The 23,003-nt window shown below is 36.5% G+C and overlaps 1 protein-coding gene across 7 annotated transcripts in view; it reads left to right on the top strand.

Moving 5' to 3' along the window:
- The window catches only part of DPH6 (diphthamine biosynthesis 6), a 456,227-nt gene that overhangs the window by 270,600 nt on the left and 162,624 nt on the right, over nt 1–23,003 (top strand). Inside the window, exon 13 of one of the 7 annotated variants that reach the window (XM_027083820.1) lies at nt 21,088–21,206. The exons of the other annotated variants lie outside the window; for them this stretch is intronic. Coding sequence (XP_026939621.1) covers nt 21,088–21,091 — 4 coding nt within the window. The 3' untranslated portion in view covers nt 21,092–21,206. Of the gene's footprint in view, nt 1–21,087; nt 21,207–23,003 lie in introns of those variants that run through there. 7 annotated transcript variants of the gene reach the window in all.

Below are 23,003 nucleotides of genomic sequence, written 5' to 3'. Positions count from 1 at the left end.
TAAATATTATATATATTATATAAATATATAAATAAAATATAAAATATTTAAAATATTTACTTTTTATATCGTTTACAATTTATTATTGCTTAGTTGGACAAAATTCATTCTAGTTGATAGGATGAATAATAATCTAAGAATAACATTCAAATTATTTAGCAGTACCCTCCCTTAACTAATAAACTCATTTGGTTAACTATTTAGCAACAGGCAATGATTTGAAAAATCAAAAAGAATTTTAGTACAGGTTTTACCGAAGCCAGTGGGAGTAAACTGGTGCATCCAAAATCGTGAGGAGACATTCAAATTCTCCAGGATTACTCGACAAAGTTTGAGCGACTTCTAGTGGGTGGAGAAGTGATGCCTAGATAATGATTAGAGAAAAATATCTGAGACAAGAGTAACAGTTACCTCTTGGGGAAACAGCTTTTTTAAAAAAAATCAGTGTTAATTTTTGGAGAGGTCATAAAAGCATTTGAAAGGAATATTTCCATGCTGATAGCTATTGAATTTCAGATCATTTCTCATGAAGCCTAATGTCAGGCATAATCTTTAGCCCTCATTTATCTTCACTTATACTCTATTGATTCTCAAACTGATGGATGATTGAAGGTTTTGAAGTATGGTTTCAGAGCAGCAGGTCTATTTAAGTAGATTTGAGGAAGCCCCAGTGCAGGACTAACATGCAACCTCCTTTTCATTATGTTAATGTTTATTTGCTAGATATCTTGTCATAATGGATCATTTGACTGTCACCTAAGGAAGTATGATACCGTCTTGTTTCATGTTTCTGTTTTCAAAAACCCCAAGTAAGGCAGGAACACTTTTGCATCACCTTTTATACCTCCTGTTTTCTAGACCATTGATGCTTCTAGACTGCAACTGTAAACCATAGTTGCAAATTGGGTTGCAAACAAATTTTACTTGAGGCACAAACCATAAATTAAAGTAATGATCACGTCAAGATGAAACTTTTTCCTGTCTTTTGAAGTTGGGATGAAAGTAGGTCAATGAAATTTAGGATATTTTAGAATATGTACAGTATTGTATTGTTTGCCAGTACCTAATTTACAATTACAGAGCTCCATGAATATTGAAATGATTCAGCTTCCCATTATAAATGTATGTGTCAGTTTGGTTGTTGATCAGTTTATGAAGTTAATGCAAATGGAACTGTCTTCCTGTCAGCATTTGAAATCTATAATGCAGTCATGTTGTATATTCAGGGACAGGCCATTGACAGTCAATTAACAAGTTTGATTGGTATGTCAACTCATTCTTTTGAATTGTTAATAGTATGTTAATAGCGTTCATTTCTTTGTGCAGTCCCATTTGCAGCTTCATAGTTACAGCTATTTTTTGTAATTCTGAGTAACCTGAAATAGTGCCTTAATAATAGATTATTAAACACCTGTCTAGTGTAGCTTAGGGAGGTTTTTCTAGACTGGGAGTTTGCAGTGGGTCCCTTTGATATTCAAATCAACAAATGATAGCCTTTTTATTCAAAACGTAAATTCTTTTGATGGTTAGCTTGTTAAGAAATATTCAGCTCTAGTCTGACCTGATCTGGTTTCCCATGGAAAAGATCTGATGCCGTTTGAAGGTTCATAAATGGAATGCCAATGACAATTTGTTGTTGACGTTCTGCCGCCTCAGCCCTCAGATGCTGCTGGTTGATGTGCCGCTTTACCTTCACCAAATAATCCTTGCAGGTAAATGATCTATGAATTGATCAGATAGTTTCAAAGCAAAGAGGGCCCTTCTGTGGTCTGGATTTTTAGGCTTGGAGGGATACTTAAAACGATGCATCAAAGTTGACAGATGAATCTTAAGGCATAGACTGATGGGAGAAAGCAGAAATGTGGGAATATTTTTAAGTGACTAGCATATTACTTAGAGTTTTGAAAACCTTCAAATGTCGATCAAATCTGTTCCCCATAGCAGATTTATTTCTACCTTGGTTTTTGTTATGGTTGTTTTGTCTGTGTGCACAGGTTTACTCTCACTTTTCTGGGGAAGTTGATGAGACATTAAACGTATTATTCCCGAATGGTGCTTTGGAATAAGGTTGCGAGTTCATTTGCACAGCCATGTTTTATTCATATAGTTCCTGTACACCAGAATATAAGAATCTGCCATTTCCCTAGCCTAAAAAAAATTGTCTTTACCAAGGAAGCAGTACAAATTTTACTTTATTTTTCCTCCTATTCTTCACTTCTCTTGATGATGCTCTCCATGACCTACTATTTATATTTAATTTCTTCGGTAGAAGTTTCTTTATAATATGGAGAAAGAACTCCCACCAATGTAGTTTAGATATTTAGTTAATATTTTTCTATTCTATGCTTCAGTGAATTTGGAGGAGCAATTTGCATGTATTTGAATTTTAGAATTAGATTAGATTGAGAGATTGCTACTCAAAAATTCTTAGCATATAGGTAAAGAAACTGAGGCATATAGTAAGACCTCGCAGCTAGTTGGTGCATACCCAAGTCTCTTTATTCCTAACCCTGTGCACATCCCGCTTGCTGCCTTTAGAAACACATAGAAGTTCAATTGAAGATTGATACAATTCTAATGTACATTTCTCAACTGGACATAGGAAGTTGCTGAAGTTTTCTAGCTATAACATAAAAACCTTTATACTATAATTTAAGATTAAGAACTATACTTGACATCAGTAAAAAAAATTACAAAGAGTATGTATTTCTTAACATGTAATTAAAGTTTCTGTGAATCTGAAGGAAGACAGGAAACTAACTACTGTCTTTGACAGTTTGTTTACCTCTGCCCTTAGGCAGAACCACAGAACTTGTGACCTAGCTCAGGACTGGGGGAGGAGAGGAAGAGAAAGAGGCATGCAAGTATTAATTGATAACAGATTTTATTATGTCAACTTAACTAACCCTCCAGCAGTGTTTTTCAAAGTGTGTTTCACGGACCTCTAGGTCCACAAGATGCTTGGCCACCGAAATGTTCTGTGTCTAAAGAATCTGGGCGCATATATATATATATATATATATATATATACACCCTTAATGGAGTTTTACATTATCACAATGCTTTTTGGCAGAATAAAGACTGTAAGTCTGCAAGAAAGAAACTTGTTTATTTAACCCCGGATTTACAAAAAAAATTTGAACACAAAATCTTCATTTGTTTGTTTATATGTTTATTTCTTTTAAAACCAGTGAACATTATTCATGGAAATTTTGGGGTACTTGAATGTCCCTGGGCAAATAATTTCCCTCTGGTTCAATTTCTTCTTTCTATAAATGGAGGTAATAATAGCATCTATTGGCATGAGGATTAAATGAGCTAATATATGTAGAGCAGTTAGAACAGTGTCTGTCACATTGTGTTATATAAGTATTTGCTATTGGTATTATTAACAGTAATATTGTTAGTGTTACCATTGAGACCAATGCCATAGTTTCATTTGGTTTAATGGATGTATATATGTATAAAACTGTGCACAAGGCATTGGGTTGGAGCTAGAGATTTTGAGTAAGATAAGGCAGAAATAAAGGGAAGCAGACAAGTAAGCTGATAAATTACTGAGCAAAATGGTAAAGGCAGCTACAAAGATAAGCTCCAAAGCACTATGGGAATGCTGTCAACAAGAGTCTATTGACAGCTCAAAGAGACACCAAAGATTATACCTATTAGCTGACAAGCTACTGGATGTCTCAGAAACTTCCAGAGGAAGAAATAGGGAAATTCCAAAGAGAGAGAACAATTTTGCTTTCTGTGAAAGAGACTAGTGTATCTGGGGGATGAGGATAATAAGTACAGGGTCTTAGGTGTGGCAAGAGCACATAGTGTACTGGCAGGGTAGATTGGAGCCCAAGTACGAAGGCCTTTGTATCCAAGCTCAGAAGTTTGAGTTTTATCCTCCAGACAACAAAGCGAGTAGAGAATTCTTACGTATGAACCTGACACGATCGGCCTTGTTTTTTGGAAAGAAAACTTGACAGCTGGGTTTGGGAGGACATGAGAGAAGAGAGGCAGGGAAACATGGTGGGAGTCTGGACTGAGGCAGTGGCAGTGGGAACTGAGAGGACATTGACAGATTAAAGAGACATGTCTGAGGGAGAATTGACAAGAACCCATGACCAATTATTGGGGGAAGAGGAATAAAAAAACAGAGAAACCAAGGATAGGGCTGGTATGTCTATTATGGGAGGTTGTGTAAATGGTGATTCAATTTAGTTTTATAAATAGAGACACTATTTTTCAAAATCGTTGCTCAAAAAGAAACCTCCAGGTGTCCACAGCCTGCCATCAGTTTTATAACAATGACCTTCTTCTGAAGAGGGACTAATGGAATATATGTGTGGATTGCTTGATACTACTCATGAAAACTACTGGTAATACAAATCAAAAGTGACTAACTTACCTCACTAAGTGACTTACTGGAAATACATGGGAACACACATTTAAAAATTAAGTGTAAAATGCCATATGCAAAATTAAAAATCATAGTGAAAAATTTCTTATCTGCATGATTACAAAGTTTTACAAATGGCTCAGCTAAAGCACTTCTAATATATTTATTTATTATTTCAATGCTCTCCTCCACTCTTCTCTTCTCCTTTCTTATTCTGAGCTTCTTGGATCCTGGATCTTGCTTGTCTTTATATTTACAGATTCATCCACAAATGATACATAGTAAGTGCTTAATGAAAGGTTTAAATACATAATACTTGAAACACCATTACTCTAATTTCATTCTAAAAAGAGAAATGTAAAAAATATTCAGCAATATTAGTTATAAAATATCATATAGGAACTTCTGCATAATGTGTTTCTTGTACCTTCAAAACCTTGGGACTATATTGGCATGTAGCATAAATTTGGGCCACCATGTTACATGAACATTAGTGGAAAAATAAACCCAAACCCATAGTTCAATGTTTGTTGAATATCAAAGAAACTGACATTTTGAGTCATCTATTTTAACAATAAGCCTCTCTTCCCTGTTGTGGGACTCCTTGTTGGCATGGCCTTCTGTTTGAAGACACAGGAAGCTCTAGTCTTCTGGAGATGTTAAGCCATTAGGTTATATCTTATACGATTTTATCAGAAGTTGGTTGACTGCTGTTCCTATTACCTCATGCTGTGCTTGTAAGTATTTGCATCTAATTTTATGTTGTGCCAGTTTTCCCCATTCCCTAACACATCACACAGACTTAAATGATAGCAGAAAACACATTATCAGCTCCAAATTCAGAACTAATAAGCTATTTTTAAAGTTGTTCTTAACTCCCAAATTGGAGCAGCATATTTCTACTCTCCACCCTATTTAAGCAGTACCAAGATTATAAATCTGTCCTGCAAAGAGACGGGAAGTAAAAAATGACCAATATAAAGACTGTGGAAGGTCTTAAAAGTTTTAATAATTATTCATTCCACCATAAAGAATTTTTCCATAAAATAATGTATCCATGCCTTTGTTACCCCCAGGAATATAGACGTATACCATGTATCTCTTTAAATATTTTTAAGATTTCTTTTTATTTTGAGGAAAGGAATTTATGCTTTGAAAAGGGAATGCAACCATGAAAATTTCTCTCATTTCTAAACCTCTTTTAACCTATATACTCAACTTTTTCAATCTAGATATTTTTCTCTGAGTCTTTCCTAACTCCCTGTAATATGCCAGATTTTGTCCAGGTAGTGGAGTAATTTCATCCACAGTAATGAATATGGTTCCATAAGAGGCTGCTTTCTTGAGGGACAGCATTAGAGACTGTAGTCCCTGCAAGTATGTGGGACATCCTGTTGTTCAGTAAAAGGAGCACAGTTCTAATTTGTTCAGCCACTATATTAACCTCTGTATGATACGGACCACTTCTTCTTCACGTGAGTATAAAATATTCCAAAGATCTGGAATTTCATAATATAATTCTACAGTTTCCTGTAGTCCTGCAAGCTCACCATCTTTATTCATTGTTAATTCTTATACTTTAGATATGTTTTCATTAGAGTTATTACTAGAGCAAGGGAGAAAAATTACAATGCATGAAAATTTAAGAACTACTTGCCCTTTAATTATATGACCACTATTGGGAATTATACAAACAGCTCCTCTTGATTGGGTAAAATTCTAATTTTGTTGGTATGTACATTTGTGTGATAAAAGTCTTGCCATTTAAATAAGTCAGAGATAGTTTGTGACTTGCATACCATATGCCTTTAGTAACATGTGGATTTCTAATATATATTTTTTGTACATAAGGATTGCATCATGGACAAACTGATGTGTTATGCCCTTTGCACTGTTTACCATTGATTTTATACTGTCATCCACACATTTCCCCTTAAAAATCAGTCAAATTTAATTGTTAGACAGTTAATCCAGGTTTCAGATTTTGGTCTATCAATGTATGACAGCTGAAGCAAAACAGTAGATGCAGTGATCACACCTGGCCACTTTGACCTTTACCTGGTTTTTATTTCCTGTTTTGATTCACAGCTTTTTACTTTTATTATTAATATTTTTAAACTAGCACAGTGAAACTAGTTTGAATAACCAGAAACAAATATGTCAAGGGAGCAAAGAGATAAAGATTTAGAAATCGCATGCATGTTACTTTATCTTTGGCATGGAATAACTGCAAACTGGAGAAATAGCAACAGATCTGCATTTGGGTATTTCCCTTCCTCTCCCAATTGAAGCAGATCTACTATAGTTCTGAAGTTCCTACTAAATACCTGGGGCTAAAGAGATTCATTTTCAGTAAGTTAAGAAATCCAGATTTATTTTGTGACTTGGTAGAAGTTACTTGGTGGCAAGAAAGTGAGTTCCAGTAATGAAAGCTGGCAGGCCAGGATTTGTGCTCCACTCTGTTGGCATATGAAATTACAGCACATCATTCAAACAAAATCAATAATCCAACTTTTATGTCCTTTGCTAGGTACAGTGAAAATTTTATTATTCTGTAATCATTTTATACTTCCTGGATTAGTTCATGTTCTGTAGCAGTAAGAAGCATCTCAAGTAGATATAATATGCAAGATCAAAACTTGTGTTTTTACCCACGTACCAGAATGCTCATATAATAGTCAAGGAAAGATGCTATAAAAGTCAGACTCTTATTTCCTTAAATCATCCCTGTAATACCCTGAATGATATTTAGAGGTTCAGTTTACCTAAAGAAAGGAATTTTGCCCCTCAGTGTGGAATGAGGTTGATAAGCTGTGGTATTCTTTAATTGAGGCAAACAGAACAGAAAGAGATAGTTTGTTTCAGCATCAAATTTGCTGTACATGAACAAGGAGAGAAAATCGGATCAGATTCTTGCTCCTTTGATTTACCTTCTTCTGTGTCACTCTCTCTCTATGGAACAAGAGAAAAGACAGATTGTTCTTAGGGAAGGTCTACAGGGCCATAAAAGCCAGGTAATAAATTTACTTTAAAGCATCAGTTCCTAAAGTATGTTTGCATAGTAAAGTATGGACCAGGCCAAAATCCAGGCTTAAACATTTTCTCCTTGTTATCACCTCGTTAAGCTCCCCAAGTCGGAGCCATGCCTCCTACAGTCACAGGTATGATGCCACTAATTAAGAAAAAGGGGCTCATTACCAATTCTCATTAACATCAATTGGAGTTTTAAAGCCAAATCCCTGGACTGAAAATTTACCCCCTTAATGTTCAACACAGGTGAACAAATAAAATCGTTTAAATGCCTGTATCATGGGGTAGTGCAAATGTGCTCTCCAAAGATGAACAAATTGCTTACTGCAGTATGGCACTAATCCCATTGCTCAATAAAAGACAGGCAGAGCTTTGAAGAAAATACTATTCAAAAGGGATATTCTGACAGGGAAACGGGTGGAGCATGGGAACTGATATCACATTATGCAAATTATTGTCTGAACCTGTGTCATCTCTAGTAAGGATATATGGGTGAACAAAATTAACAATAGATTGTGCCTGACAACTAAGTGCTCAACAGATATTACCTGAATTAATGATTGAAGAAATAATGTTCACCAGTATGTTTTAACCTGCTGAAGAAACTTACCTCTCAGACTCTTTTAGCATTTGCTTCAGAATGTCCTAGATCACATTCTTTAAGCCTTCTTATGTGATTTTAATTTCTTATAGATAACACTGTACATTATTTTATTGTGGGAGGCTCTTGAGTTAAAACATTTCAAAATGCTTAATTTCATGAAAAGTTAAAATGTGTTGATTTGGTTGATTTGAAAGAGCTGTTCTGCAGTTCATTGAAGTGATAAGCCATATGGAAATAAGTCTCCTTGGAAAATAAAAGCAACCTTCCCTTGCATCAGATTAGGCTTTCTCTCATTTGTAAACCCAAAAGCCAGCCAGTTTTTAAACTGAATTTCTACTTTCCCTCATAATTTCTCTTCCTTACCCCAATGTAAACAATGACCCAGAAATATTCACAAGATTAATGTTTGCCCCTAAACTATATGTGGATTGTAGACTTTTTTCTGGTTTTATAGAATCTTGAGTTATATGATAGATTACTTTATAAATTGTCTGTATTTTTCCTGAGTGGGCATGTTGTTCATATTTTTTTTTATGTTGTTCATATTTAAATCACGTTAATGATTTGTACCATGATTAACCTCCCCCCAAAAGTGTACTGACTTTGGTCTAAATTTCTCACGAGTGTCAGATTTCTTCATAATGTTACTACCTGTCGGTGGCAGTTAAGGAATCATAGAGTATTGTAGCTAGATGGAGCTTTCAGAGCCATTTAGTTCAGTCCTCACATTTTACACATCAGGAAGCTGAACTCCAAGAAGTTAAATTTACTTTCCCAAGCTCATAGGCAATGATAGGACCCTAACTAGAATTTTGGTCTCCTTACCCCCCAATGTAGCCCTGGTGTTAGTAGCTGACTCAACCCAAGTATACAGTAGAAGTCTAGCTTCACTCCCCCATCACACGCTACCTTCTTTCATAATTCCAAAGTTGTCTTAAATTTGTGATTAATCAGAGTAGAAGAAACCCTTAGGGAACTATTCTTCTGGATATATGTGAAGATCAGTTATTTTACTTAAGATAAGCCTGCCTTATAAGCCTTATAACCTTATAAGCATTAACTTTTCATCTTTTCACCTGCTTAAAAATGGAAAGACAGTGATAACGGATGCATAAATGCATCATGGGGTGGATAAATTGTGTGAGTTAGAGAAGAGAAAATGAATGTGTTTGTGAAAGAGTGAGCACATCAATCAGTGGTTGCATGGTGTTTGCACCAGTGTGTCCAGGGAACACCTCACCAATCAATCATTCAGGAAGCTCCCTCCAGCTTTTAGGAGAAAAAAGATTTCACAGTAAAGTGCTATAGAGAAAGCTTAGCATCTAAAGAGGTCATTCTAGGGACTCTTCAAGTTTCCAGAGGGGAGGAAAAAGAGGGTAGGGAGCAAAATGCCATAGAAAGCCTATAGTTTGGAATTTTTTAAAATGCTGATTGTATTATGAATCATTCTCATTTTATACTGACTCAAAGGCACGAATTAAACATCATGTGGTATATTCCACTCTTATCTGAGCATAAAAATATTGACTCTTCTGCGTTCAAGGAAAGCTGAAAAACTGAAAACAGTGTTTTCTCCTCAAACCTTCCATCACTGTACTGAATTATAATCCAATACTGCTGTTTTCCTTGAACATTAAACATACAAACATTCATTGGAAATATTTCAGTTTTATGGGTCATTCATCCAATAATTGTTGGTCACATGCAAGATACTACTTTAGCTACTGCCTTGAAGTAGCTTACATTGATAAGGCAAATAAAATTAGTATGTGAATACTTATGATGCAAAAGAGAAGGAATTAAATGACAGAATTGTTTAATCAACATTGTCTATTCCCAACTTTCCAAGAAGATAAAGAGAACCACAGAAATACGAAAAGTTTGTCCAAGATAGTCTATTATTGAATTGCAGATCTGGGAATTTGCTTCCCAAGGAACTCAGTTCTCAGTAGTATTATATTTGCTCCTGAAGGTGGGGTACCATTTGCATAGCTAATTAAAGCAGGAAACATATTGAAATGTCTTAATAAAATGTTGCCTATTAGGGAGGAAAGGCAGCTACTGCCAATAAAGTGATTTTGTGAACAGGAAGTAATTCTCGCCACACAGTCCTGACAGCATGGCTTCATTTACTGCTTGCAGTCACTCTTTCTATGCTGGCTTTTCAAGTCAGAAACTGGTAGAAATTCAGTGTAAGGATTACCATCAAAGTGTAATTGCAGAGGAAAATGCAAGCAGCCAAACAATAATGAAGTGTATCCATTCCAAACCAAGGAAACCAGTATTAATTGTGATATACAGTATGAAAACAACAGCATCTGAGACAGTGAACAGTTTAGTATAGAAGTTGAAAGCACCAACTTGGGGATTGGACGAACAGGGTTTTAATCCTGCCTCTTCCATTTGTTAGCTGCATGGCCAAAGATTTCCCTTTCTCATCTGTATTAACATCACAATAAAAAATGCTAGTGTTGCTGTTTTCCTTCATTTTCCCCCTTTATAACTCCTAAAACAGAGAACAATCATTTATTTAAAAACATGAGTACTTATCATACTTTGTCTTATATAGGTTGCTGTAGGCTCATCTGTTGCCCTGCTTGCTTGTAAACTATTTGGGGGTAAGGATCTCTTGAATTCTGTTAGTGCCTAAACAGTACCATACACATAAGAGGCACTGAAAAATTTATGGAAGATGACAATGTAGCCAACTGCATGTAAGGCCATGTGAACAATCCATAAATCCTTAATAACCATTCCAGTTCCGCTGGTATCACTGTGGATTAAGAGTATCCATTCAACATTCATATGTAATTTCATATGCATTCAACCCATAAGTAGTTTTCTAATCTCAAGAGTTTTCTACCAGTAACAAAAATAACAATAATAGCTATCATTTATTGAGAGTCAATTATAAATTTGGTGTTTTCCCATACATTAGCTCACATAGTCTTCACAGTCACTTTCCATAGAAGATATTTTAATCCCTTTTGTAATATAATCAAAATAAGACTTAGAAGGATGTTAACTAGGTGGTCCAAGGTCACACAGCTTGACAGTAGGAAAAAAAAAAACTGGATTTTTACTTAAGTCTAATACTAAAGGCCAATGTTTTTTCTTACATTTCTTTATATTGATATTTGCAACATTATGAGTCTTAGATTGAAGACTAATTTCCTAATTGTATTTTATTGAAAGTATGATATCCACTAGTGAAATTTACAGGTGAGTATAATTTTTATACTGCTTACATGTAGCATCTTATTCAAATGTCCCTAAGACTTCCTTAACCACTTAACTATTCATTTGAGAATTCTCAGGTCCAGTGACCCTAACAGCTCACCAGATGATATAACTTGGGTGAAGCACTTATTATTTACCCATCACTTTTGTCCACTGTGAACTTCAAATAGTGTTTATTAACAGGATATGTTGACCCCTGGCACACACATTGAGGTGTCTTAGACCCTGGCACACACATTGAGGTGTCTTAGACCAGACCCTTAGATGAAAATTTGTATGCAAGTGATTTATGAGAGAAGCACAGACAGGAAACAGAAGGAAGGCTGGCATAGTGCAGCCTCAGGGGAACTCTGGAGTACACGTTATGCCACAGAGTTGTCCCAACCGAGGCAAGGGAAGTAGACTTCCCTACCCCTAGACTACACACTCTCTGCTACTTGTGGGCCAAGTGACTCTAGTAGCTCAAGAGGATGTGGCTATTACACCAAAGGGTGAGTGCACAGAAACGAAAACAGTAAAAGGGTTTCTGGGCAGAGCATTGACATTGCAACAGGTTGTACCCCAGATACCAGACGTGGAAATAGAACCCAACTTAAGATCTATGTTCTCCTTGATGTCCATTAAGAGTATTTTGACTTCAGGATATAGAAATGAATAGATCTCACTCCAGAAGTAGCTTGATCCTATATTCACACAATATCATCAGGTTCCATCTCTCAGCTCTACTTTCTCTGGGTTTACTCCATCCTGATGTGATCTCCTAGCAGCTCCTCTCTCTCCTCATTGCCGTTGCAGTTCCAAGCTTTATATCTCCATACATGAAGCACAGGTAGAAATGAGGGAATCCATATCTCTTTTTCACATCAAAAATACTGGATTACTTTCACTGATCCAGTGTAGATCACATGTTCAATTCTATTCCAATTGATAAGGCCATAGAAATGTATAGAATCATTGGCTTAAGCAAATGTTGCATGCTCATTCCTATATTTAGCTTCAGTTCATTAGTTGAGTCAATATTATTAAAATGTCATAGTTTGGACGTTCAGAATATTAGAAAGGAAGAAGAGGAAAGTACATGCTAGGAAAGAAATTAATAAATAGCCACTGGTCTCTTGTTTTTACTGTAAATTTGAATTTGCTGTGATCTGAGCCTAAGTAATTTCAAGCCATAGACATGACAGTGTTTCAGCCAAGTTGTGAACCCAGTTGGAATTAGCAGAATTGGGTTGAGTGGAAGGAGAGACAGAAAATTCCCAGAAGTTAGGCTATGGTATGTGAAGCATGGGATATACCACCTCTATTATCACTACCACCACCATCACCTCATCACCCTACCCCTGCAAACAAGAAAACAAACCTTCCTACCATGTTTACTCAGTTAGAATAGAGGTTTGCCATTAAATACAGCTTTTGAAATGGATACCCTAGGAATTTCCTATAGGCCCAATCTGGGCCAAGACAGAAGAATGAGGCTTAGCCAATTAGACATATGACTATCTCCTAACTGTTCCATCATTTATTCACTCAATAAATATTAAACACCTACTATATACCAAGTACTATTCTGAATACTGGAAGTATAGTGGTGAACAAAACATAGTAGGTACCTACTGTCAGCAGGGGGTTACAGACAATTACAAATAGGCAATAAGATATCTTTAGAGAGTGATAAATACTATGAAGAAAATAAAAGGGAATGAATTTGAGGTCAGGTAAGTGGAGCATTTATCTGAAAAGGTGATATTTGAGCTGAGACTTGATTGATGAGAAGAAGCCAACCATGCAAAGGTCTCTAAGAGCATTAAAGGCAGTGGAAATAGCACAAAGGCAAGAAGTAGGAATAAATTTGGTGTTATTAGAAAACAGGGGGAAAAACAGTGGCTGGAACATGGTGAGTGATGTGGAGAGAGGTGGGTGCAGTTAGGGTGGACCTATGGCCAGACCCACGCGTGAGTCCTCTGTGTCTGTCTCTAAGGGCAGTTGGTGTTCAGCTGGAGATGAACTTCAAATTCCAATGGTCTTCATTCTTCAACTCTGCTCCCTAGTCACTTGAGTATTCCACAAAACCCTAATGAAATCTTAATGGTTCATTTTAGCCAATGTCTTTATCTTTTATTGATTTTGTACTAAAATATCTCTACTTTTTTAATTTTAGAACCTGTAGAAGCTTATAAAATCCAGGAATTTAAACAAAAAAATTTTAACAACAAAAAGAACTTACCTTTTGCATACATACCATTTTATATCTTACCCCACCCACACACTTAATGAGATACCATGGGCACTATCTCATATGTTTACATACACCACCCCCTTATTCTTTTTCATGGTTGCATGATATTTCATTGATGAGTGTATGATTATTTATTTCACTGATTGTCTATTGATGGACATCTAGGTTATTTACAGTTCTTTTCTATTGTAAACACTTCTGCAGTTGAACACTCTTGAACAAATGTCTTTACATTCTTGTACAACTATTTCAGTAGGATAAATTCCCCATAATGAAATTACTGAGTGAAAGTACGAGAATCAAAGCAAATATTGCCAGGCTGCCTATGAAAATGTTGTACCATATTCTTCCCACACTTGGCCAGTACTGGAACCTATCAATACATTTCATCTTTGCAAATCTGATAGAAGGAAAATGTTGCAGAAGTTCTTATTTTATTTATTTTTATTTTTTTATTGAAGTATAGTTGATTTACAATATTGCATTAGTTTCAGGTGTACAGCATAGTGCTTCAGGTGTTTTTTTGCAGATTATATTCCACTATAGGTTATTATAAGATATTGGGTATAATTCCCTGTGCTATACAGTAAATCCTTGTTGCTTATCTATTTTATGTATAATAGTTTGTATCTGTTAATCCCATACTCCTAATTTGTCCCTCCCCTCTCCCCCCTTCCCTTTGGTAACCATAAGTTTGTTTTCTATGTCTGTGAGTCTGTTTCTGTTTTGTATATAGGTTCATTTGTATTATTTTTTAGATTCCACATATAAGCGGTATCATACAGTAATTGTCTTTCCCTGACTAACTTATTTCACTAAGCATAGCATCCATTTTACTGCACATGGCAATATTTCATTCTTTATTATGGCTGAGCAATATTCCATTGTATATATTATATATATAAAACACATCTTCTTAGGTCAATCGTCTGTTGATGGGCACTTGGGTGGTTTCCATGTCTTGGCTATTGCAAATAGTGCTGCTATGAACATTGAGGTGCACATATCTTTTCAAGTGAGAGTTTTCACTTTTTCCAGATATATACACAGGAGTGGGACTGCTGGATCGTATGGTAGCTCTATTTTTAGTTTTTTAAGAAACCTCCATACTGTTTTCCATAGTGGCTGCACCAATTTACATTCCTGCTGACAGGGTATGAGGGTTCCCTTTACTTCACACCCTCTTCAGCATTTATTATTTATAGGCATTTTGATGATAGCCATTCTGACCAGTGTGTGGTGATATCTCATTGTGGTTTTGATTTGCATTTCTCTGATGATTAGCGATGTTGAGCATCTTTTCATGTGCCTGTTGGCCATCTGTATGTCTTCTTTGGAAAGATGTCTATTTAGGTCTTCTGCCCATTTTTTGATTGGGTTGTTCGTTTTTTGGTATTGAGCTGTATCTGCTGTTTGTATATTTTGGATATTAACCCCTTATTTGTTGCATCATTTACAAACATCTTCTCCCATTCAGTAGGTTCTCCTTTCATTTTGTTGATGTGCTCCTTTGCTGTGCAAAAACATTTAAATTTGATTAGGTCCCATATGTTTATTTTTGCTTTTATTTCTTCTGCCTTGGGAGACTGATCTGAGAACATATTGCTATGATTTGGATCAAAGAATATTTCACCTATGTTCTCTTCTAGGAGTTTTATGGTGTCATGTCAAACATTTAGGCCTTTAAACCATTTTGAGTTTATTTTTGTATATGGTGTGAGGGCATGGTCTAATTTCACTGATTTACATGTAACTCTCCAACTTTCCCAGCACCACTTGTTGAAGAGGCTGTCTTTTTTCCATTGTATGTTCCTGCCTCCTTTGTCATAGATTAATTGACCATGGGTGCATGGGTTTATTTCTGGGCTTTCTATTCTGTTCCACTGGTCTATACAGAAGTTCTTATTTTAGTCATCTACAGACCCTCAGATTATTTCCCCTCATTCCTTACATATTTTGACTCCAGTTTCTCTGTCAAGTCTTGGTGACTACAATATCCTTTCAAGGTAGACAAGATAGTCCTTCCAGTACCTACCTGATCTTCTTCATTGACAGACACTAAATCTCATGGTTATACACTGAGCCTTGTCATTTTACCAATAACAGCAAACCCTCCATAGTCTCATTTCAAGCATCTAAAACTCTGATTGCCCCCTCCTCTCTTTCCAGTTCACTACCTGTAGTATTCTAATCCACTACCTGTAGTATTCTAATCCACTGCAGGACCTATAATCATTAATCCTACATCTCTTAATTCTTCTCAGTCCCTCCTTGCCCTTCCTTCATAGCTCCCTGCTGTCCTTCCTTTGTTTCCCTGGATAGATGTAATGGTCCATCTTTGTGATCACTCCATGCACTTACCCTCATCTTCCTTGCACTTTCCCCACCCCCATTACACTCACCTGACAAATCTCAACCCTGGTTTAATCCAGTTCACTGCCCACTCTTTACCTGCCCCTGGGCACCTAAACGTAGCTAAAGAAAAACCACAGTCATGCTGACTGGTATACTTTAAATCTGTGAGCATTTACCATTACTGAGCACTTTCTGCTAACCCAGAAATCTTACTATATTCTCTAATCCATTCACTCTCTGTCAACTCCTTGATGACTAGTTCACAATTTCTCCTCTCATCCCAGACCTCCAACAATTTCTTCTTCCTCTTGACTCTTTGATGATGATCTTAATTCACAGAGATAATGGAAGCAATCAGAGGAAACTTCCCAGACCCTCCTGCTCCGCATTTAATATTCTATTTATATCTGACTTCCTCCTGTTACTGCAGATGAACTGTCTGTGCACGTATCTAAGGCCAATTTTGAGGCAAGGAAACTTGAAGTCATAAATAGGAATACTAACAATGGAGTAAATTAATCTTTGCATATGGAATAGTTAAGGTAGAGAGTGCTAGATTTGTTGTTCAGCTCTTTCTGTATGTTGACATCATCGTGAACTCTAATGATTCATGTCTCCATGGAAACGTACAAGACCCCATAAGTTAGTTGGCTACCCCTTCATTTTACAAGTTGAGACCTAAAGAAGTAAAATGACTTTCCCAAAGATATAGCTTTTTTTAATGGACCACTGGAGGAAAAATGGCAAGCAACATAAGGGTAGTTTCACAAAATTTGTTTCTGTAGAACTTACCAAAAATTAACAAAAGAAGCAAAAACAAAAAGTTGTATGACCAGTGCTATAACTAAGGAAGGATAAAAATGCATTATCCAAATACGGAACAATTTAAGTCAAATTAAAATAAGATCTTTCTACACAGAGTTCCTCTTCTAGAGAGTAGTGTAATGAGGAGATAATATGAGAATAAAATTGTTTTTAGAAAACTCACTGATGCCCTTCCAATTTTATCCTAAATTTAGAGGGATAGAAATTAGGGGTAAAAATAGGGCAAATAAAAATATGTTGACTATTCCCTTTAGGAGTACCAGTCCCTTATTATTTCAATAAAATAAGCTGGAACCCTGACTTTGGTCATTTCTGTTCTCAGTCCAAAAGGAGAGAAGGAGTGAAATGGGAATAATCTCTACGGAGCAGTTGGCTTGGTCAAGACCAGCAAACAGCAGCCAACAAAGTCAGGGAGGCAGTGGAAAAACATGTGTTGTTCAACCATACAGACCACACAGGAAAATATCTAAATTACATAGGAAAACAAAGTGAAGCCCACAGTATTTACCCACCTCCAAACTCCACTAATGTATGAGGAGAAAGAAGGAAGGGCTATCAAAAACAGAATTCTCTCACCCTTCCTGCCATCCTCTCTGATATCTGAGACACAAAACAAATAATACTGAACATTGGTATATGGCCACTGCATATATGCTAACAAAGAATTTACTGAGTACCTAGGCATTCAAAAAAGAAAAAGCTTGGGGAATACAACCAAACTATTCAGGAATGAGAGAGGGTTGGATAAAATGGCCCACTCAGAAATGAGAGCTATCAAATAAATTTTACTCCCACCAAAAAGAAAAAAAAAGGAAGCAAAGAGTTACAACATATAAAATTCAGATAGAGACGATAGTTTGGGAGAAAATGCAATTCAAAAATAACATAGGGCTTCCCTGGTGGCGCAGTGGTTGAGAGTCCGCCTGCTGATGCAGGGGACACGGGTTCGTGCCCGGTCTGGGAAGATCTCACATGCCGCGGAGCGGCTGGGCCCGTGAGCCATGGCCGCTGAGCCTGCGCGTCCGGAGCCTGTGCTCTGCAACGGGAGAGGCCACAACAGTGAGGGGCCCGCGTACCGCAATAAATAAATAAATAAATAAAAATAAAAGTCTTGCAACTGCTTTGCACACTCAAGAAAATTGAGAACTTGGACTTTATGAAGTAATAGATCAAATATGGGATAAGACAAGGAATAAGGTGAAAAGGAAGGTCATAGAACAAAAGAAAGATTGGGAGGAAAGTAACAACAAAAGAAAAAAAAAGTAATGTATTTAAAAAAGCAAAGAGACTCAGCAATGTAGAAAACCCAGACAGGATTGAGGACAGGATTGTGAAAATTCAGACAAAAATAAGAAGTCATAACGAGTCAAGCACTCAAAAATACCAAAGTATCAATAGATATGAAGAAAAGTGGAAAGCTAACATGTGGTTATTATATGCTGGGGGGACAGAATAAATGAAACCCTCAAAAATATAAAGAAAAGTCTCCATGAGTGAAAAAAAAATACCTTGAAACTATAGATCAAAAACGTTCAATTTGTTTTAGAAAATGCTTATAAAGAATGGCCAATATCAAGACATTATTTTAAGTTATTAAACTGCAAGGATAAAAATGCATTTAGAAAGAAGATCACTTAAAAGGGGAATGGAGATTTAGGGACTCAGATTTTTTCAAATTACAAATGTGAAGACGCTGGAACATTGTCTATAGAATTTTCAGGTTAAAACTATGACCGTCAGGACTTCCCTGGTGGCACAGTGGTTGAGAGTCCGCCTGCCAATGCAGGGGACACGGGTTCGTGCCCTGGTCTGGGAAGATCGCACATGCCGTGGAGCGGCTGGGCCCGTGAGCCATGGCCGCTGAGCCTACGCATCCGGAGCCTGTGCTCCGCAACGGGAGAGGCCACAACAGTGAGAGGCCCGCGTACCGCAAAACACAAACAAACAAAAACTATGACCGTCAGCCAAATGGATATATTTGAGGAAAAATTATATTCTCAAACGTGTAATAACTTAGTAAATGTGTCACCCATGTCTGATTTCTCACAATTGTACTTAAAACATAACCCAGACTTCCATTTCTGACAATATGATGGATTAAATTCTAGAGCTGCCAGATATAGCAAAAAAAAAAAAAAGAAAGAAAGAAAAGAAAAAATACAGAATGCCCAGTCAAATTTAAATTTCAGAGAAACAAGGAATACTCTTAGTATAAGTATGGCTCATGTGCTATTTGAGATATACTTATACTAAAAGAGTATTCCTTATTTATCTGAAATCCACACTTTGTACATCCTGAGTTTCTTGCAACCCTAGGTAGTCTGAAAAATATCCCAAAACATACAACTAAAATTAGTGGATATATTTTTTAAAAAACAGACAAAAATATCCCTTAAATTTTGTGACTGATCTCATAAGAAAGTAAAATAAATCTCTAAGGGAACAAATGGGAAAGAAATTGGTAAGCTGAACCTGAAATGATGAGAATTATTTGCTAAGCATAGTGACCAAAATGCTTGTGTTTGAATGGCCATTTAGGACAGAAAACGGTGCTTTGGAGCTGCATAAAATGAAGAGTGGGATCTGAGGCCTCTCTATAAACCAGCATTCTTGGAGGGCTATAATTTCTGAAAGGGTGATCTGAGAAAATATGCTCACCAGAAAAAGGAGACAACAGGAAACTTGTGTGTCTTGGCTTAGGCTCTAAGTAGAAAACAAAATACATTCCCCTGTGAATTCAAACACACAGGTTTTCCCTGAAACAAATTTGGACTTGAAATTGCATGATCAGTGAGGTCCTGGAGACCCCAAGCAGATAAATTAGTTTCAAGTAGTCCCAAGTTAGTAAACTGGTAATGTGGAGCAACTGGCAGAATCAGACACAAATTCCTCTGAAGAAATGCACACTGAACCCAGGCTTTGCAGGCATTGCACGGATAAAGCCATGCCAGACATTAGTTCACCATCCAAAACAACAGAATGCATCAAAGAACAGACTACCACAGAGAAGAGTCATCAGGACAAAAAGTGAACAAACAAAAAATAAATACACAAAAAAAGATAACAACATAATTAGAACCCTAGGGACTTTTTGGGATACATTATTGTTGGATACATAATATGAAGTATTTGGAAAAAACAAGAGACTACTAAAAGTGGGCAAATGTTTGAAAGAAAAAAAAACTGAACATTTAGAAATAAAAACTATAATCATTAAAATTTAAAATTTGGGAATGAATTAAGCAGATTAGACACAGCTGAAAGAGAGACAAAGTAAATTGAATATAGAGCTGAAGCAGTTATCCCATATGCAGCACAGCAAGACATAGTCATGGATAATATGAGGCAGGGGTTAAAAACATGAAAGATAGAAAGAGGGGTCTAACATGTCCAATTATGCTCTGGAAGAAGAGAATAGGGTAAATAAGGTAAAATCAGTACTCAAAGAGATCATGAGTGAGGAGGTTTCAGAATTGAGGAAAGACTTCTGATGCAGGACAAGTAAGAAATCCTCACTTAACCATATGGTGTTTTAAACTCAGAAACAAAGATAACAAGAAGATTTTAAGAGAATATTCTCCTGATGAGAGTGTACATTTATCACCCTTTTCGAAGGACAGTTTAACAATATTTATCCATGATTAAAGTGTTCATATCTGTTTACCTTGTGATCCTCCTCCTAGAAGTTTATCCTAAGGTTATACTCTGACAACAAGGATGTTGATCTCCATATATTTTATAACAACAATACTTTGGGTACAATTTAAATATCCAGCAATAGGAAAGCTAATAAATGAATTACAGCATAATAGTTCCTTGGGATATTATACAGCATTAGAATGGCTGGTATATGTGTATATCTACATTTATTGATAAGGACTGATCTCCATTCTTATCAATAAATAAAGCAGCAGAACAGCAAATATCATGTGGTCCAGCTCACCTAAGGTTACATATACATTTTTGTTTATATTTAAGTTGTCTTGGTGTATTGCCCAATGTGGGTCTATATAAATAAAAAAAAGGTCTAAATGGACATTGGAATGGTCTAAAAGATTGAAAGTGGTTACCTCTGAGTAGTGGGATTTCAGGGAATTTGAGTTTTCTTTCATATATTTCTTCAGTGTTTAATTTTTTTTCTTAGGAAGCATGGTTAAACATACATACATCTACATAGGGAATATTCCACATTTCTTAATTCCCAGTATAGTTTTCTTTCCTCAAAACATAAGACCATTTTGATGATATACCATTTGACTGGTATGGATAGGGCTATCCATACAACTATAATTATGCTACACTTTCCTGTATGTTTTTTAATGTATTGATATATAGGAATCATCCTCCATTACCACTCCCAAATTTCAGGTAACTAGTAAATGAATTCATTTTGATTACCTTATGTAGGTAAAGGCTAAGGAAATGTATTCAGAAGTTTAAGAAGAGAAGTACACGGGACTTCCCTGGTGGTGCAGTGGTTAAGAATCCACCTGCCAATGCAGAGGACACGAGTTTGAGCCCTGGTCTGGGAAGATCCCACATGCCGCGGAGCAACTAAGTCTGTGTGCCACAACTACTGAGCCTGCGCTCTAGAGCCCGCGAGCCACAACTACTGGAGCCTGTGTGACTAGAGCCCATGCTCCACAACAAGAGAAGCCACCACAATGATAAGCCCATGCACCACAACGAAGAATAGCCCCCACTCGCGACAACTAGAGAAAGTCCACATGCAGCAACGAAGACCCAATGCAGCCAAAAATTAACTAATTATTTTAAAAAAGAAGTACAGATAATTATACCAAAAGACCATAGTGTTCTTTTAGCTAAAAAAAACAAAACAATGACTACAACACTACAGTAATAAAACTGAATGGATATATGAGCATTTACAACTATTTCTGATGTTTCTGTCATTTTTTTAATAAATTATTTTTATAAAGGTCCAAATAGGGCTGAGTGAAATCACAAATAAAAATATTATTGAAGGTAGTATAGTTTTCTCTAAGACATTAGATAAAATGGAACAATTAATGGTAGTTTTTTTCTTTTCTCACGTGTTTAAGAAAAGTTGAATTTTCAAAGAGTGCTTCTTCATGTTACATTCTTAGTGATTATTAGGTTTAAAAAAAATCATTGTGGTAGCAACCCAATGGCAGTGAGCGTACTGGCATCTGGATCTTGCTTTCTAAATACCACTCCCAAATAAGAAGAACCAGGACTCCTTGAAGAAATGGCTGACTCTATAGCTGAAACAAGGAGGATACAAGATGAGCCTGGAGAGTCTTATAGCGTCAGAAAGTAAGGAAGAACTCAAAAAACAACAGGATGGAGACATATCAAGTAGACGGGGAGCCATCTCGAACAAGCCTCCAATGGTCAAAGCTGGGGAAAAAAATTTAGCAACAAAGTCCAAAGTATAAAATAAATATACATGAGTCCATACTGATATAAATAATTCCCAACCCTCAAGTATGCACTTGGTCTTAGTAACTCCCTTCCAAAGAACAGAGTATGAAAAGGGAAGAATAGTAGCTTTACAGTGAAGAAATCTGGCAAACACTACCTTTATCAAAAGATCAAGGAATATCACCATTGATAAGTTATGTTCATTGCATGTGCCCCGTTGTATGATGTAATGAGAAGGACACTTCACGTGTGTGGTATTCGTCCTCAAAACTCATAACTTCAGTCTAATCCCAGGTAAACATCAGTTAAACCCAAATTGAGAGGAATTGCACAAAACGACCCATGCTCCTCAGAGCTGTCAAGGTAATAGAAATCTAGAAAAGACTGAGAAACTATCACAGACTAGAGGAGATTAAGGAGATATGATGAGCTGAATGCAATCCTGTATGGATCTTGCAACAAAAGGGTGACATTGATGGAAAGACTGATAAAATCTGAATAAAGTCTGGAGTTTACTTGCTATCGATGTATCAACGTTGGTATCTTCATTTTGATGAGTGTACCTGGTAATTTAAGATGTTAACATTGGGAAAGACTGGGTGAGGTATATACAGGAAGACTCTGTATTATCTTTGCAACTTTTCTCTAAATCTAAAATTATTCCAAGACAAAAATTTGCTTTAAAAATAAATTAAATCCGGGCTTCCCTGGTGGCGCAGTGGTTGAGAGTCCGCCTGCCGATGCATGGGACACGGGTTCGTGCCCCGGTCCGGGAAGATCCCAAGTGCCACGGAGTGGCTGGGCCCGTGAGCCATGGCCGCTGAGCCTGTGCGTCCGGAGCCTGTGCTCCACAACGGGAGAGGCCACAACAGTGAGAGGCCCGCGTACCGCAAAAAAAATAAAAATAAAAATAAATT

The sequence above is a fragment of the Aethalodelphis obliquidens genome, unplaced genomic scaffold (assembly GCF_003676395.1).
Source record: "Aethalodelphis obliquidens isolate GAN/ISIS:26980383/991018 unplaced genomic scaffold, ASM367639v1 scaffold51, whole genome shotgun sequence".
Lineage (NCBI taxonomy): Eukaryota > Metazoa > Chordata > Mammalia > Artiodactyla > Delphinidae > Aethalodelphis > Aethalodelphis obliquidens.
This window is presented reverse-complemented; position numbering and strand designations above follow the sequence as displayed.